At 42.1% G+C, this 17,634-nt stretch overlaps 1 protein-coding gene across 3 annotated transcripts in view; it reads right to left on the bottom strand.

Annotated features, from left to right (window-relative positions):
• HNRNPR (heterogeneous nuclear ribonucleoprotein R) overlaps nt 1-7,683 on the bottom strand; it is a 32,064-nt gene extending 24,381 nt beyond the window's left edge. The window contains exons 1-4 of one of the 3 annotated variants that reach the window (XM_053898818.1): nt 7,550-7,683; nt 4,127-4,292; nt 1,734-1,852; nt 1,017-1,124 (exon numbers count right to left, since the gene is read on the bottom strand). In XM_053898818.1, the coding sequence (XP_053754793.1) occupies nt 1,017-1,124; nt 1,734-1,852; nt 4,127-4,283 (384 nt within the window). In that variant the 5' untranslated portion in view covers nt 4,284-4,292; nt 7,550-7,683. Of the gene's footprint in view, nt 1-1,016; nt 1,125-1,733; nt 1,853-4,126; nt 4,296-7,549 lie in introns of all 3 variants that reach the window. The other 2 variants (XM_019461757.2, XM_053898819.1) reach the window with 2 other exon arrangements.
• Between the last annotated feature and the right edge of the window lie 9,951 nt (nt 7,684-17,634).

Genomic DNA, 17,634 nt, shown 5'->3' with positions numbered 1-17,634 from the left:
CCCCTCACGTGTTCATTTTAAAAATACAGGGGTGCTTGGGTAGCTCAGTGGGTTGAACATCCAACTCTTGATTTTGGCTCAGGTCAGGGTCTCACTGTTCAAGAGTCTGAGCCCTGCACTGGGCTCTGCGCTAAGAGCATGGAACCTGTTTGGGATTCTCTCTCTCCCTCTCTCTCTCTGCCCCACCCCTGCTCCCACTCTCTCTCTCAAAATAAATAAGTAAATACTTAAAAAAAAAAAAATAAGAATGGGTTATGCCATTTTATAGATGAGGGGGTAAAAGGTACAAAAGGAGGTTCATGTAAACCAGTTCCATGATAGAAGCCACAAGTTCTATTTCCTGTCTAAAACATAAGACTGCACAAACAGCTTCATTAAATAAAGTAACTATTTCAACTTGAAAAGTCTATCTCTGTGGCAATAAAACATCAACATCCATTTAACAAAGGAATTAGGTTCACTGGTCTTTCACCAAAAGCCCTATATTCACCTTTCAGGGAAGTTTATCTCAAGGAAAGTAACAGTAATGGGTGCTAGTTACACAGTTCTTGCTACATTCCAGGCATTATTCCAAGCACGTGACATATCTTAATTCCTTTAATCCTCACAACTCTATGAGATGGGTACTATCACTCTTCCCAGTGTACAAACAAGGACACTGAAGTAGATAAAGAGAAACAAAGTGCTTAGAAAGAAACCAAACCAAGAGACATGACTGAATCAATCTAAAAAGCTATTATCAGAAGCATCAATAAACATGTACCATGCACAGCCAGAAGAACAAGTAATGAGGCAAGAGTTTGAATTAGGGCTTTTCACCAAACATACAATTGAATGTTTGCCCCTGAAATGCTTCTTAATTTTCCTTAGATTATCTCATTTCTAAAACACTAGTTTAAAAACAAACAAACAAACAAACAAAGTGGAACTGTAAAAACTTCCTAGAAAACATGAAAAAAACATTCAATCTCCTCATTAAACTTAGTATCACCATGACTACCCAAGTCAAGTTTTACCTTGATCTTTGCTTCATCAGGTCCCTTTGTGGACTCTTGCACCTTGCTCCCCTGCTTCTCCCTTTGCCTGTAGGTCTTCATAACTCCACATAAAAATGCACTTTTGTTCTAGAACAGGCAAGTAATTCAATGAAAAAGAACCACCAGGAATTGTCGAAAGGTCAAATACATAATTAAATTACAATTTCAAAAGACAAGAATTTTAACAAAATATTTACTCATTAATTCACCCAACAAATATCTGCTGAGAGGCTACTAGGTACTGGAGACTGGAGCAGAGGGTAAGAGCTTACCTTCCACACTGGCAAAACCGTCTTCTATTTTGTTCATATTCAAGTGCGTCTGGATTATCTTTGCCAGACATTCCAAAACTATTCTTATCTACATTATTTCCCTCCAAGATAATAAAACAGAATCAGAGAACCCCAAAATGTTTAAGATCGCATGAATCTAAACATGTAAAAACCTACTAATAACAATGAGCAAACCCTGTTTTTAAAGTAACTTACTGCAAAGCGGGGCGAGACTTTTACTTTACACTTTTGTTTCTGAAAACTCTTTGCCATAAGCAGGTTTTTCTTTTCTTTGGACTAATTTTTTAAAAAGAAGCGGAGGTAGTCACAAACAAAAAAATACCAACTCTCTCAGGAAAAAAAGTAATGGTAAAGTAATTTCAGATCATGAGTTGTTCAAAGGCATGTCTAGCAATGGCCTTACCTGAACATGTGATAAGTCACTTTCCTTGAACTGTTGTAGTACAGACAGAGCTCCTTCTTCATTAAATTCCCTGAGAGCATCAATTGCTCTTTCATCAAGATCGACATAAGCTACCAATCCTAAAAATTAAATTGAAAAGGGGTAATGTTACTGCAACAAAAGGGATAATCTAAACTGTGCTATCAATGTTTAATCAAGAATTGTTATATTCGACACTATTACTAACCAACTGCATTTTCACTGAATATGCAAATAGGCAGCTATACAAATACTATATACACAGAAAGGTCAAGAGTACAAATATGAAAATAAGAGATAAAATGTCAACAACTTATAAATTTCAATCCCCACATCCCACAAAAACCCCACAAAAATCCTAACCCCGTTTCCCACTCCCCAAAAAGTTTAAGGTTTGGAAGTTAAATCTGATGCACACACTGTACTACAGATTAAGCACTAATATAACAAACTCTGATTTATGTTAGAGTAGTAAGCATACACTGTATTCCCCAAGGATCAACCTTCAAATTATATGGACTGCTGTAGTCGTTGCTAACCACACAAGAGGTGGGAGAAAAAAAAAAAAGAAACCATTTTTATTAAATAATTCTTTCCACTCTCCAAAAGGTATCAAAGGCTTTTCCTCCTTAGCACCAAAGAGAAAATGAAATTGATTTGTTTATCTGAGCATCCACTTTGCTGCAATCAGAATGTGGAAAGGCATAATTTTAAACTCTTCTACAAATGCAAGTGCAGCTTGATTAATCAATTCTGAAAGTCATTTAAGGCAATCTTTTGTTCTTTTGATGTGTGTCAAGCTGAGGTTTAAAAGATGCTGTGGCATTCACAACACTGTCAATAATGACTATTTTTTTTCAAATGGCATTAAGGACTTTACTGTGGACTTACAAGTAAACTATACAGAAAATATATTGGCACTGCAATGTATACATATATTAACTGCACACAGAACAACTACTCAATTTATAATATAGTTTCTTGAGTCTGTTAAGTTTGTGTTGTGTTTCTCTCTATGTAAGAATATATTTCAGAATTGATCCAATGTAAAATGGAAATATTTGGCAGATTAAAACCCGAGTCCATATGAACTAACATCAAAAGTGACTCCATTTTGATAAAGCCAAAAAGAACGTTATTCCATACAATAAATATATTTTAAATAAATGTAATGCCATTTGTAAAGTTACTTTAAGAAAATGTTGCCAAGATTTGTTTTAAAAGCTCAAGATGAGCATGCCTAAATAATTGAGAGTTTCCTTACTTCCATATTCCATACCACCACCCAAAGCCACAACTCAGGACACCCATCAATCCATTCTGTCAATCCAACCCTACACCCAAACCATCAGCCTCTTATCAATAACAAACACTCTACAAGAGAGCATCTCTGAGCAAATCACTGCCAATTCTCTATGGCAGAATGTCACAGCAAGTTCCTGAGGACTGATTTTCAAATGGAACCATCACCCAGGAGTCATTTTTAGAAAGTCATTTTAACGTCTAAAATTATCCTAAGCTTCTCAGATTTGAAAAAAAAAAAAATTTTTTTTAAGGACAAAAAAACAGATATTTGTTACTAGAGTACTTAAGACACATTTGTCAGACAATTCAATTCTCTCTCCCAAATCTGGAATAGGCACACAAAACACAGAGGAAGAAAGTTTCCATCTATGGCCCCAAAGGGGGAGGACACATTTATTTATGAACAACACTCCCTAAGGGTAAATATTTCTCTCCCTCTTTAAAACTTCAAACCACTTACAACCAACCATATTAAGATATTCATATTTGCTTAAGCACTTATCCATGGGACTTCTAGATTTTTTTTAAAAGCAGCTGTTACAAACCAAACACTTCCAAATTACTGAGAGATGTGGATTTTTGTCTATTAGAAACTTAGACAGGCCACAAACTCTCAAGAAGTCTGACATTTATTATCGTTTCAGACAATACAGTCTCACCAGTCCTCTTATTATGCCACCTAATCAGACCTAAGCTGATTTAACGATCACTTTAAGAAGCTAAAAGTAGAAAAGTAAAAGCAAAATGATGACTGATTTAGATTAAGAAAATGTAAAATTTGGTATGCTGAAACATACATTTTAATTGGTGGTAAATCTAAGACAAATTGATGTACCGTTCTGAAACAACTAAGACTGCATATTCAACACTAAGAAGGCTTCAAAATAATGAAATAAGAATATCAAAGTCAAACCCAATATGCCCTCAATGAAGGGAAAGTAACAAACATTCAGCTCTACATAGATCAGAAACAATAAGTATTATTTAACCTTAAAAAAAAAATCTATAAAATTCAAAGTGGTTTGCCCTCACTTTCATAACCAGTCAGAAACAAGAAATGCATATTATACCTGTCTGAAATATTTCATCAAGTCTTTCTGCCACCTTCTGTGGGAGGCCTGCCTCTATCAGTGTCTTGTAGTGTTCTGTGTGAGTTACACTGGAAGTATCCATTGGTTCTTCCTCTTCTTTTAACTGTACCGCATTACCATTCACCTGATTAGCCATTTTATTATGCTGCTGGAAAAAATTCAGGAGCTATATTACATTAAGCCAGAAATAACTAGTTTGTAGGACAATGCATGATTTATCTAAACTAATTTGTATACATGCTGCTAATAAACTCTATCAAAATAATATTATATGCCTTTTGTGATGTATCTGACCTAAATTTGCAATAATAATCCTGTAAAACCATAAAAAATGTACATGGAAGCATCAGATGTTTAAGGAACTTCATGTACACCAGGTTAAAAAAAGGCTTGAATTTACTAAAGGCAGAATTGCTGATTAACAAAAGCAGCTGTTGTGTCCTCACAAGCATATCAACAAATCACAAAATCCTAAAAAGCCCATCAGCTCTCAATTCTTATACAGTTTTAAAAGTTTGATTTAGAAACAATGAACACCCACAGACCGCTTAATCAAAGTTTAGGGACTTTCAAATTATCCTAGTTCTGCTTCAAATCTAGGATAGGTGTGAAATAAATGCTCTGCTGTCTCTAGTTCAACATGCTGGTGGTTTGGGTTTTCTCCGCCTCACTTAAAAAAGAAACAACACAACTTGACATTAATTTTTGTTCTAAAATTAATTTGCTGTTTTCCCATTCACAGATTTAAAAGAAAAAATGACCAAGTTTAAAAGCTAAACGATTGTGTTAAGTCCACATAAAATAAAACACGAGCTATAATTGAGGTTGCTTCTTTAAAAAAAAAAAAAAAAAAAAATCATGAGTACGTATCGAATTTTTCGTATCAGTAAAATAAAGCTCCAAAAACATATTGAAGAATGGACAGCTAACTTCTTCCAAATAGTTTCAACAAACATTACCTAAATTAGGGTAAACTTAGGTCAGATGTCCCAGATTAACCTACCCAAATTATTTTTTTGTATGTTCGACCTGTATGTAATGCTGAAATGGACCAACTCCCTGAAGAGAGAAATTAGATAATAAAACCATATAAGGCCAGTCTCTATACTGCCTCTAAAAGACAGGGAATTAAAGTGCACTGGTCTCTAGTGAATGTGATGAAGATAATAAGCAGCAGAATAAAGACATTGCAACAAATACTGAAATAAAGGACATGAAGGTGGATCTCAAGAAGAAGCCTACTTTTCTTGATGAACCTCAAGGTACCCTAGTTAGCTAGAAAGAAAATACAAGCTTCCTAAAAAGCACTAAAACCCGCGATAACCACACTTCCAAATTGCTTATCAACCACTGTGCAAATGCAGCAGGTGCAGTTTTCTGACCTACAACAACTTCTTTTCATCTCCAAGTCCACAGATATTTAGTTGACATTAATGAAAAAGGGAGGAAGACCAAGGGGAAGGAGGTAATAGAGAACAGGAAGAGAGGAAAATGCAGAAAGGGTTATTCGGAAAATAAGATAAATATGACTTCTTATGATTACAAACGTTAAGACTTGATAGCCCACTAATGTCTATACAGACGCAGACCCTGGTTAAAACTCTGGGTGGAGAAATGTTTCTCAAGGCAAGCCTCAAATTCTGATGAATTGGCAAAAACGAAAACATTCAAAACTGGCACGCTTTTGATCAAGAAACTACTTACAGTGTAAGATGAATACGTTTACTGATTAATACAACCTATTTCTATAAAGATGCACTCTAAAGTCCAAAATCTGTGAACATATAGTTCTGTTTGCCCACGTTCCCCCACCCCCAAATACAACCATTAAGATCATCAGAACTCAAAAGTTCTCAGTATCACAAGACCCTTACAGTATCGCACCTGGGAATTCTATCAGCCACAGAAAAGAAGCAAATTTTTAACAGGAAAGTTCAACGAACATCTGGTGAGGTGGTATTTTTTTTAAGCATGTGTAAAGCAAAAAGACAAGTTGTGTCATTAAGCACAAGATAGAAACATTTATGACCATCATTTCATTGCAAAGGCTCTCCTACAAGTTGATTCTGAAATTGGTTGGAATTTTCAAAAAGTTTGTAAACTTTAACGACAAAAAAAGTAAAATAATTAGATTCCAGAAAATAAAACCTTTCGGACCAAGGAAAAAACCTCTCTCAAGCCAAATACAATGTGCTCATTTAAAAAAAAAAAAAAAAAAAAAGTCTTTTATGTCATAGGAGATCGTTTAAAACTCTTGTGTCAATTCAACACAATGCCACACAGCCAAACCATATTTCTGGATGCAGCAAATGTACTGTGACTAGAGTCATTTGATAAGCATTTTTGCAAAAAGGAAACATTTAAATAAGATTTTAAAGGGCTGCTGGGAGATTTGGGAAGTCAGCACTAGCCCCTCCCTGACTTTTTCTGAACATCTCTGCGCAAATTCTTCGTATTAAGAGACGGGCTTTAAAAGGACCAAAGAAATGAAAACTAACGGTTATCTCACGGGCTAGGAGTGTCAAGCCCTTATCCTACGACTGACTCACGAGACATAAATTCAGCCTCTTGAGGGACAGCAAAAATCTCAAAGAGGTCAGTGTGAAAGGACCGAACCTTTCAAGAACCCCTTGGCTTTAAGTTTCATCTTGTGGCAACACGGTTACTGCCGCCTAAGAAAAAGAATCGCCCTTCCAATTTGGTGCGCCTGTGACAGTCTCAGAATCGTGCCTCTCAGACGCCGCTCGAAGCCTAAGTTTCGTGGCCTCTAGTAGTCATTTTTTCCTTCAAATCTCGGCTCGCAGCATGCAGCGTGGGGGAGGGGAGGAAGGCTTCCTACACGGATCGGCCCCTGGGCTCCAGCTCGCACAAAAGTTTTCTCCCGGCTCAGGTAACCCCGGGTTTGCATCCCGCCCCCTGCCCACCCCACCCCCTCAGGCCCGTCCCGATCAGTAACACATCCCAACATCCCACTCGTGGCTAGGCCGGCCGAGACGAGAGCGAAGCGGCTCCGGAGTTGGGGGGGGGGGGGGGAGACGAAGGGGCCGCGGGCGCCCTTAGGCCGCCCGGCCGGCCGCGTGGAGCGGCCGGCGGAGGCGGGAAAAACACGGCCGTCCCCAGCAGGCCGCGCGGAGAGCACCCGGCGGCGCGGACCGCGGGCCGAGGGTTGGAGGAGCGGGGGGAGGATGCGCAAGGGCGAGGAGGCGCCTCGGCGGGGCTAGGCCCTCCGCGGCGCGGCCGGACGAGGCCGAAGCCGCAGCCGCCCCCAGCCCATCCCCACCCCCACCCCGGGGCCTCGGTGCGAAAACGAAACTGGGGCCGAGGCGCCGAGCCCGGGATGGGCCCCGTCGGGTCGGATCGGGGCTCCCGGCCCCTCCCCCCACGGGCCGGCGCGAGACTCACCAGGGCAGAGCTGGGGCCGCCGGCCGGGCCCGTGAGAATCAGCGCGAGGCGCTTTGAAAACGACTAGAAATGGCGCGCGCGCCACCCCCTCCCCCCCTCATGGACAGAGACGCGATCCCGGCAGCACGCGGGGTTTCCCGGAACTGCTTCCAGGGACTCCGAGTGGCCGGGCAATCATTTCGCGCGGCGGCCTGAAAGGCAGCCCAGGCGCCCAATAGCAGCGAGAAGCAGCGGCTCACGCAGGGGGACAAGGGAGCCAATCGATGAAGCCATCGGCTGAGCCAATGAGCGAAGTCAGCGCCGCCGGCTGGGGCGCCTCCGGGGCGGGGGCAGGAACACAAAGGGGTCTGTGGTGAAGCCCCGGGTAGAGGCGAGGCTGCGGGGCACCAGGCCCTGAGAAGCCGGGGTTCTTCCCTCCTCGTCCGCCGCCGGGGCGAGACCGAAAAGCTAGGCCTCAGGCCGCGTGGCCGCCTCCGGAACCCCGCCCCCTGCTGTCCCCGCGGGCCTCGCTCCGCCGCGACCCTCCCGTCCCTTCGCCCGCGCCGAGGCGTCCCTAATCCCTCTCGCGCCGCCGGCGTTCGCCCCAGACACGCCCACCGCCACGCGGTCGGGCCTCCCTCTGGGTCATCTTTTGGGCGCTGGTTGGAACGCGGTTTAAGAATGATTTGGCCGGCCGTCTGGCTGTAGGGTTTCACGTAGAAAATCATCCCTCGGATCGGAAAACTGCCCCCCGGCTCCCTTCCACACGTCATTGGGTCAGCTCAGAATGTGAGGGAAATCGCCAAAGTTGGCATGACCCAAGAGCAGTGTCAACTCACACGTGCTGGAACGGGGACCTTTTTTCCCACAGGGTTTGAAGCTCATTTTTTATGAAGTAGTAAGGCAGACATACGCATGCGTGAAGCCAAAAGAGCTGTGCGGGGCGGGGGGAAGAGCTAAGTCCCAAAGGAAGCAAATTCCTGTTATTCGTAAGCCTATTTCTTACCCTGCGCCCTTACCGGTTTGTTCCCTATCCTCGCCTTAGCCCAAAGCCTGTCTCCTCCCACAACCTTCCCAGCTCTTCCCTATCCCAACATCCAATACCCTACTCCTCTTAGGGACTGGAGAAGGTCAAGCAGTGGTCAGCAGGATTTCCAGATACACTAGAGGATCAATTAAGTTTCTCAGAACCGACCAGCCCCAAATTAATTATTAAAAACCTATTGTGTGGGGGCGCCTGGGTGATCTAAGCGTCTCTTTAAAGGTTTATTTATTTATTTACTGGGGAGCGGGGAGGGGGAGAGAGATCTGGAGACAACAGAATCGGAAGCAGGCTGCAGGCTCTGTTCTGTCGGCAAAGAGCCCCGTGTGGGGCTCCAACTCACCAAATGTGAGATCATGACCTGAGCGGAAGTCAGACCCTTAAGGACTGAGCTACCCAGGCGCCCCTAAGTGTCTGACTCTTGATTGCGCCTCAGGTCGTGAGCTCACCCTTCGTTAGTTCCAGTCAGGCCTCCATCTCTGGAGCAGACAGTTGGAGCCTGCTTGGGATTCTCTCTCTGCCCCTCCTGTGCTCACCTTCTCTCTCTCTCTCTTTCTCTCTAAATAAATAAACTTTAAAATTGAAAAATAAAAACCTATGCCCAGTACCAAGCTAAATGTCTCAGTGGATCCAAGTTTTGGATTAGTGAAACTTACACAAATGCTGGGATCTTTGTGAGAAGTAACATAAAATGATTAAAAAAAAAAAAACATTGAAAAACACAATCTTGGAAGGGCATGGTAAAAGTGAGGGACCTCAAAGTTTAAACTTTATTAACCTCTTTCTAGCTCAAGGGTTCTTAACCTTTTTAGTGTCCTTTGACAGTCCAATAAGAACTATGGATCTCTTCTAGATTTAAAAATAAAATACATAGCATTACAAAAGAAACTTCATATTGAAACACAATTGCATTAATATATTTTAAGAACAAACTTGCGATACAGTAGTCTTTACTAACATGAAATATCAAGATCTTGCAGTAGATCAAATAACTACTGAAATTTTTTTAACTTTTTATGTATTTTTTAATGTTTATTTTTGAGAAAGCGAGAGAGAGCACGAGCAGGGGAAGGCAGAGAGAGAGAGGGAGACACAGAATCCGTGACAAGCTCCAGGCTCTGAACTGTCAGCACAGAGCCCGACGCAGGGCTCAAACTCACTAACTGTGAGATCGTGACCTGAGCCGAAGTTGGATGTCCAACCACTGAGCCACCCACACACCCCTTATTTTTTAACTTTTTTAAAGTATTTCTTTTTTTTCTTCTTTTTTTAATGTTTATTTATTTTTGAGACAGAGACAGAGTGTGAGTGGGGGAAGGACAGAGAGAGTAGGAGACACAGAATCTGAAGCTCATTCCAGGCTCTGAGCTGTCAGTACAGAGCCCGACGCAGGACTCGAACTCACAAACCATGAGATCATGACCTGAGCCGAAGTCGGACACTTAACCGACTGAGCCACCCAGGCACCCCTCTTTTTCCCTTCTCTTTAAGTTTTTTCCCTTCTCTTAAGTCGGTTAAGTGTCCGACTTGAGCTGTGTGCTGACATCTCAGAGCCTGGAGCCTGCTTCGGATTCTGTGTCTCCCTCTCTCTGTCCCTCCCTCCCCTGCTTGCACTCTCTCCCTCTCAGAAATAAATAAACATTAAAAAAAAAAGTAGGGAATATAAAATGAATGAAACACAATCTCTATCCCCTAAGAGCTTACAAAGCAGGCAAAGCTGACAAAGCAGGCCAGATATATAAATAAACATAATAAAAGTGAGCTGTTAAGGAGCACACCAGCTATATCCCTAATCTTTTGAGATTAGGTAACAGTGCAGCCACGCTGTTTTACAACCCTTACCTGTCACAGACCAGATGTGTGGTCTGAGCTGATATGTTAACGAACGTGCTTTTGCTTCTCAAAACAATTACAGGGCACCAGAATATTCAAATTGAAGCTTTGACTTTTACTGCTTACAAACTAAAGTTAACAGAGAATGTTTAAAATGAACAACCCTCGGGGCGCCTGGGTGGCTCGGTCGGTTAAAGCGTCTGACTTCGGCTCAGGTCATGATCTCATGGTCCGTGAGTTCGAGCCCCGCGTCGGGCTCTGTGCTGACAGCTCAGAGCCTGGAGCCTGTTTCAGATTCTGTGTCTCCCTCTCTCTCTGCTCCTCCCCTGTTCATGCTCTGTCTCTCTCTGTCTCAAAAATAAATAAGCGTTAAAAAAAAAACTGAAAAAAAAAATAAAATGAACAACCCTCCTTGGGGTGCCTGGGTGCCTCAGTCAGTTAAGTGTCCGACTTTGGCTCAGGTCATGACCTCGTGGTTTGTGGGTTTGAGCCCCGCGTGGGGCTGTGTTTGACAGCTCAGAGCCTGGAACCTGCTTCAGATTCTGGGTCTCCCTCTCTCTCTGCCCCTCCCCTGCTCGCGCTCTCTCTCTCTCTCTCAAAAATAAATAAACATTAAAAAATGTTTTTTTTTAATGTATCAACCCTTCTTACCGGAACCTTAGATCAATCATCATGCTTCTCCCTTTTATCCTTCAGACTCCAAACACAATTACATCAATCTAGCTTCTTCGAAGTGCCTTCACTTGCCACTAACAAGGACGAGCTATCCCAGGCATAGTTCAAAGGCACAGGCAGGGGAAAGGGAAAAGAAACAATATAGAAAGTAAGAAAGAGGAGAGGAAAAATAGGAAACCAATACCACGTGTAGCCTGTTGTGGAAAGGATATCAGCAAACAATCCCTGCTAACATTAGGTGCCAGGAATCCTCTACACAGCATTACCTGAAAACCTCAAACTTCATTTTCTTCATCAAACTTTCTCTCTCTTTTTTCTTTTAAATTATTTTAAGGAGCTTTCCAAAACTGTTACAATCAAGACGACCAGAACTGAAGGCTGTTCTTCATTTATACTTCCTAGGATTGTGCTTCTTTTAAGAAATAATATGCAGTGCGGCTGACTTGAAAACAGCTTGTAGTCAATTCACCCCAAGACCTTCTTGTATGCCTCCTTTATCATTTCTGTCGCATATTTCTTCTTTTGAAGATTATCCTTGCCCTGGCCTGTTGAATTCTCTCCTAATTCTCAAATTCGTCAAAGCCACTTTATTAATGTTTTTATTTATTTTTGAAGGAGAGAGAGAGAGAGCATGAGTGGGGGAGGAACAGAGAGAGAGAGAGACACGGAATCCGAAGCAGGCTCAGGCTCTAAGCTGTCAGCACAGAGCCCGATGCGGGGCTCGAACCCACAAACTGTGAGATCATGACCTGAGCTGAAGTCAGACGCTTAACCAACTGAGCCACCCCCGTCAAAGCCACTTTAAAATGGAAAGCGTATCTCCACCTTAGCTGCAAGACATTTTAAACAATAATCACTCCTACTGTAAGTTAAGCTTCTGCTATGTATTGGGTGTTCACACAGGCTACTGATGTTCCTTATATGAAAGCTTTAAGAGTAGTATTTTCCTATTTTATGGAGAAAACAAGTCTCAGAAAGGTTAAAACATTTGCGCAAAGCCACACCACTGAAACTCAGTGAGGCCCAGCTCTGTGTGAGTCTAAAGCTACTTCACCAAGCTACTTTTCAGTTAAAGTCTCAGCACTGACAGTCTTCGCTTGTAGAGGGTACCTATTTTTACCAGCCAAAACATCATCACTGTCAATCTGAAAGGCTAGAGGATACTATTCAGAGTCCCAAGCAAACTGTGATATGGGACAATGGCAACATTTTCCTTACGTGGTTTGCAAATTGGCTTCCCAAAGCAATTGGAGCTTGTTCTGAGAAATGACGGCATCTAAGAACAAACGTGTGTCCTCAAAAGGTCTCAACATTGGGAAGCAACAGTTCTCTGGGTAGGTTTGTTAGAAAAGAAAATGACTCAGGAAGACTAAACCTATATGGATTTCATAATACTTATTAACATGTGTTAAGCACATAACCACGTTGTCTCATTTAATGCTCATTTAATGCTTGAAGTATGTGAGGCAAGTACAAAAATGTATCAACTCCCTTTTGCCGATGAAAAAACTAAGGCCCACAGGGTGCCTGCATGTCTCAGTTAAGCCTCTGACTCTTGATATTGGCTCAGGTTGTGGTGGTTTCAAGCTCCATGTCAGATTCCGCTCTGCCAGTATGGAGCCTGATTGGGATTCTCTCTCTCCGTCTCTCTCTGCCCCTCGCTTTCTCTCTCAAAATAAATAAACTTAAAAACAAAAAAGGGGGGGGTGCCTGGGTGGCTCAATCGGTTAAGTATCCAACTTCAGCTCAGGTCATGATCTCTCTGTTCATGAGTTCAAGTCCTGTGTCAGGCTCTGTACTGACAGCTCAGAACCTGGAGCTTGCTTCAGATTCTGTGTCTCCCTCTCTCTCCCCCTCTCCTAATTATCCTCTGTCTCTCAAAAATAGATAAAAACAAACAAAAAAATTTTTAAAAAAACAAATTAAAAGAAAAAAAGAAAAGAAAAGAAAGGAAGCTAAGGCCCAAGCTATAGCTGAAACTCAAACTCTGGTGTAACTCCAGATTCTAGTCTCTTAATCATTATGTTACACAGCCAGAAGAGATGAATCAAAACCAATAAAGTTAAACCTCCCTCTTTTTAAGACTTCATATTACCCGGGCACGTGGGTGGCTCAGTTGGTTAAGCAACTGACTTCAGCTCGGGTCATGATCTCGTGGTTTGTGAGTTGAAGCCCCGCGTTGGGCTCTGTGCTTAAAGCTCAGAGCCTGGGGCCTGCTTTGGATTCTGTGTCTCCCTCTCTCTCTGTCCCTCCCCTCCTGCCCCTCCCCTGCTGCTCCCCCTCTCAAAAATAAATAAACATTTTTTAAAAAGCCTTCATATTCCCAAAGCTTACGTTGGAAGTCTCTGATTTTGAAGTTCTTTTTGTCCTGATTACTTTTTCTCACGAGTTCTCTGTTCTCCTTGAGTTCTGTTGAGGGAATATGGAAAAAGCGAGAAAAGTGAGCGCTCCTCTCTAACCTTCCATTCCTCCACACTCAAGAAAGGCAAGAATCAACTTTCAAGTCTAATTAGGATTGTTAGACCCAGTTTAAGAGCGACGAACACGTGGTCTCATGGAAGAATTTGACATACTTGGCAATAAGATTCCCTGGCAACCCACCACGAGAACTATCCATTGACACTGAACTCTGCAGCCATTTAAAGAGAGAGGCGCAGGCGGTGGCGACACCTGCTATCTAAATTCCAGAAATCAAATTCCGGGAGACTATTGAACATAACATTTGGTCCATTGAATTCTAGTTATTTTAAGGTTTCCCTTAAAGGGAAGAAGAGCTATAGTCTGCAAATCGTTCACGGAAGTGTTACTGTAAGCTCTTAACCCAAATCCAGGAGAATTTTAAGATATTCTTACCCATATTCAAGTATACAAGTTAAATACATGGTTACCCAAATCAGATTCAACAGGGACGGTGAATCCTGCTCCTTCAGTTAAACTTACTTATGACTTGACTTTAAAATTCAATAAGACAGTAAGAATTGATTATAAATAGACTATGTGTATGTAACTAAATTCTCATTACCCTTAAATTGAAATATCCTTTAGAAGGAGGAAGTGTTCTCTGATTATCATTAATAATAACAAGACTGTAATACCTTGTACTCACATAGAGTTTTCCCATTTACAAAAGGTTTCAAATACAGTATCTCACTAGACATCTTTGCTATGTTTGGACATCTTGAAATATGCCCCATCCCTTGGCCCTGTGACTCTCGTCTCCTGATTTTCTGGGCTCTGTAATACTTCTAGGTATTACCTCTAGGTCCTCTCCTCTGCCCATTGTTATCTACTGGTGTTCCCAGGATTCCACCCTTCACACTGTTCTTACGCTCTATCAGGGTCACCCATTCATATGCGTGCTTTACACTATCATCTCCATACCAGCTATTCCCATTTCTTTATGTACAGCCCCACTTTTGGCCCTGAGTTCTGGACTCATATTTGCAACTACCTGATGGGCATATGAATATATGTTTGGATGCAGTAGGTTCTTCAGACTCAACAGCTAGTCTCTAAAGATGGTTTTCATCTCCCACCTTTTGACCCCTTGCTCAATGAACTCCACCCCCACCAACCTGGTGGTTGTTCCTCTAGTATGCCAACCACTGCCTCACCACTTAACGTTTGCTCTTCAGTAAATTAAGTATTCAGAACACTTCCCCCAGATATTCTGGTGGCTCATTTAGGGCTGTGCTCTAATGTCACCTCTTTAGAGGGGCTTTCCTTGAGCACTCTCTCCAAAATAGCGGTCCCCTTCACTCTCCTTCCCTTATGTCTGTTTTTCTTGTTATCACCTGATGATATATATGTCTTTGTTTATTGTCCATCTCCCCCACCAGCATATAAATTCTACAAGGGCAGAGTCTTCATCTCATTCAGTCTTATGCCAGGTACCTAAACTGGTACTCAACAAATGTTTGTTAAATGAGTTAACTTGTAATCTTCATACCCGTCCCAGACTCCTCCTCTTTCGATGTTCTGGTTCATAGTATATTCATCCATCCAACAAATAACTTACCTCAGAAATCTGGATCTCATAGGTTCTGACTCCCCCACGATAAGCCACTTGTGGAAAATTTAAAAAAAAAATGTTTATTTATTTATTTTGAGAGAGAAATTGGGAGAAAGAATCCCAAGTAGGCTCTTCGCTGTCAGCTGGGTGCTTAACTGACAGGGCCACCCAGGCCCATACATTTTTTTAAAGTAAGCTCAATCAAAACCACAATGAGATACCACCTTACACCTATCAGAATGGCTAACATTAACAACTCAGGCAACAACAGATGTTGGCGAGGATGCGGAGAAAGAGGATCTCTTTTGCGTTGTTGGTGGGAACACAAGCTGGTGTAGCCACTCTGGAAAACATACAGAGTTTCCTCAAAAAACTAAAAATAGAACTACCCTACGACCCAGGAATTGCACTACTAGGCATTTATCCAAGGGATACAGGTGTGCTGTTTCGAAGGGACACATGCACCCCCATGTTTATAGCAGCACTATCGACAATAGCCAAAGTATGGAAAGAGCCCAAATGTCCATCGACGGATGAATGGATAAAGAAGATGTGGTATGTATATACAATGGAGTATTACTCGACAATCAGAATGAAATCTTGCCATTTGCAGCTACATGGATGGAACTGGAGGGTATTATGCTAAGTGAAATTAGTCAGAGAAAGACAAAAATCATATGACTTCACTCATATGAGGACTTTAAGAGACAAAACAGATGAACATAAGGGAAGGGAAGCAAAAATAATATAAAAACAGGGAGGGGGACAGAACAGAAGAGACTCATAAATGTGGAGAACAAACTGAGGGTTACTGGAGGGGTTGTGGGAGGGGGGATGGGCTAAATGGCTAAGGGGCACTAAGGAATCTACTCCTGAAATCATTGTTGCACTATATGCTAACTCATTTGGATGTAAATTTTTAAAAACAAAACATAAAATTAAAAAAATATATAAAGTAAGCTCGACACCCAATGCGGGGCTTAAACTCACAACCCCAAGATCAATAGTTGCATGCTGTACTGACTGAGGCAGCCAGGCACTCAAGTTTTTTTAGTTTATTTATTTTTTTAAGTAATCTCTATACCCAATGTGGGGCTCGAACTCATGACCCCGAGATCAAGAGTCCAATGCTCTTCCTACTCAGTCAGCCAGGTGCCCCGGAATTTTTTTTTTTTTTTTTTTTTTTTGGAAATTTTTGATAGGACAGCTGGAACCAGGACTGAAGAAGAGTACAAATAGAGGCCTGTCCCCTTCTTTCCCCACTCTGTATCTGTCCCGTTCTAGGAGGGCCCTAACATCCACATGCGTGAGGCTATGCAACCTGCAGGTGTAATCTCAGTCTATCCTCCCAAACCTAAGGCCTAGGGGTACACACGTGCAGATTGGTTTACCTTCAAGAACACAAACCTGGGGAAGACACTTGAAAGGGAGCTATTTGGGCAAAGAATTCCAAGGTCCTGGATACTTAGAGTTGGTGATCTAGAAAGGGAAGGAGGAGGTATGAGCTCCAGATGGGCACATCCTTAGCCCCATGAGCGAAGGTGCAACTCGAGCAAAGCCAGATCAGGGACCTTTAAAGAGCAGGGCTCAGGGTGGTGGCCCTGCTGCCCTGATCTAATGGCAGTACTACCTAGGCTAAAACTCAAACTCCAGTAGAGCGGATGTAACTAAACAAGAATGAAGTCCAGAAAGCGTGCTTTCTCCCTTCCTTTGCTAAGAAAACAAAGATTTAAGTGCTATGATTCAAGATACCAATGTGAAGATCTAGAAAAGGAAACCTGGGGTAAAAATCCTATCAGAAAACTGCAGGTGATCAAAATTTGAAACTTTGGTTCTTTGAAAGACACTATTAAGAGCATGAAAGGCAAGGCCAAAGACTGGGAGAAATACTTGTAAGTCATATGTATGATAAAGGACTTGTGTCCAAAACATATAAAGAATGCTGAAAACTCAATAAAAGCAAATGATCTGAAACTTTTCATTAGATTGTCATAGGAATCTGGATTCTTCCTGCAAAAGATTACCCACCAATTTATTTGTTTATGTGCTCTGCTTGAAGAATTCAGAGGCTGATCAAATACCAAACTTAGAACAGGGAGCTTAAAATCCTGCCCAAGTTTCCTGTGTTGACAGCCTACCTTGCAACACAGCTCCAAAGTTGCCATAAAGTATCTATTCCTAGAGAGAAGATGACAATGACCCATCAAATACAGGAACCACCAGGGGTGGCTGCCTTTATTATCCCAGCTTTATCTGGGGGACAGGCTGGGAGGTGTCTTTGATAGGTCCTATTGGCTCTGGGAGCCTTCTTCATCTTGCATAAGGCCCCACCAGATATCCAATGACAGAACTTCTAACGTTCTTTGGTGAGTAGCTTGTGTGGTGACAAATTGGAACCGAAGTCACCAGCTCTGCTGAGGGGAATGAAGTTTACACATAATGTCCTCTCACTTATCCAACAAATATCTGTTGCCTGCCTACTCTATATCTTAAGTCAAACATTTGCTAATAGCTGAAGATACGATAGTGAGCAAGACACAATGA

Source organism: Panthera pardus, unplaced genomic scaffold, assembly GCF_024362965.1.
Source record: "Panthera pardus isolate Hobbes unplaced genomic scaffold, ASM2436296v1 HiC_scaffold_11, whole genome shotgun sequence".
NCBI classification, from domain to species: Eukaryota; Metazoa; Chordata; class Mammalia; order Carnivora; family Felidae; genus Panthera; species Panthera pardus.
This window is presented reverse-complemented; position numbering and strand designations above follow the sequence as displayed.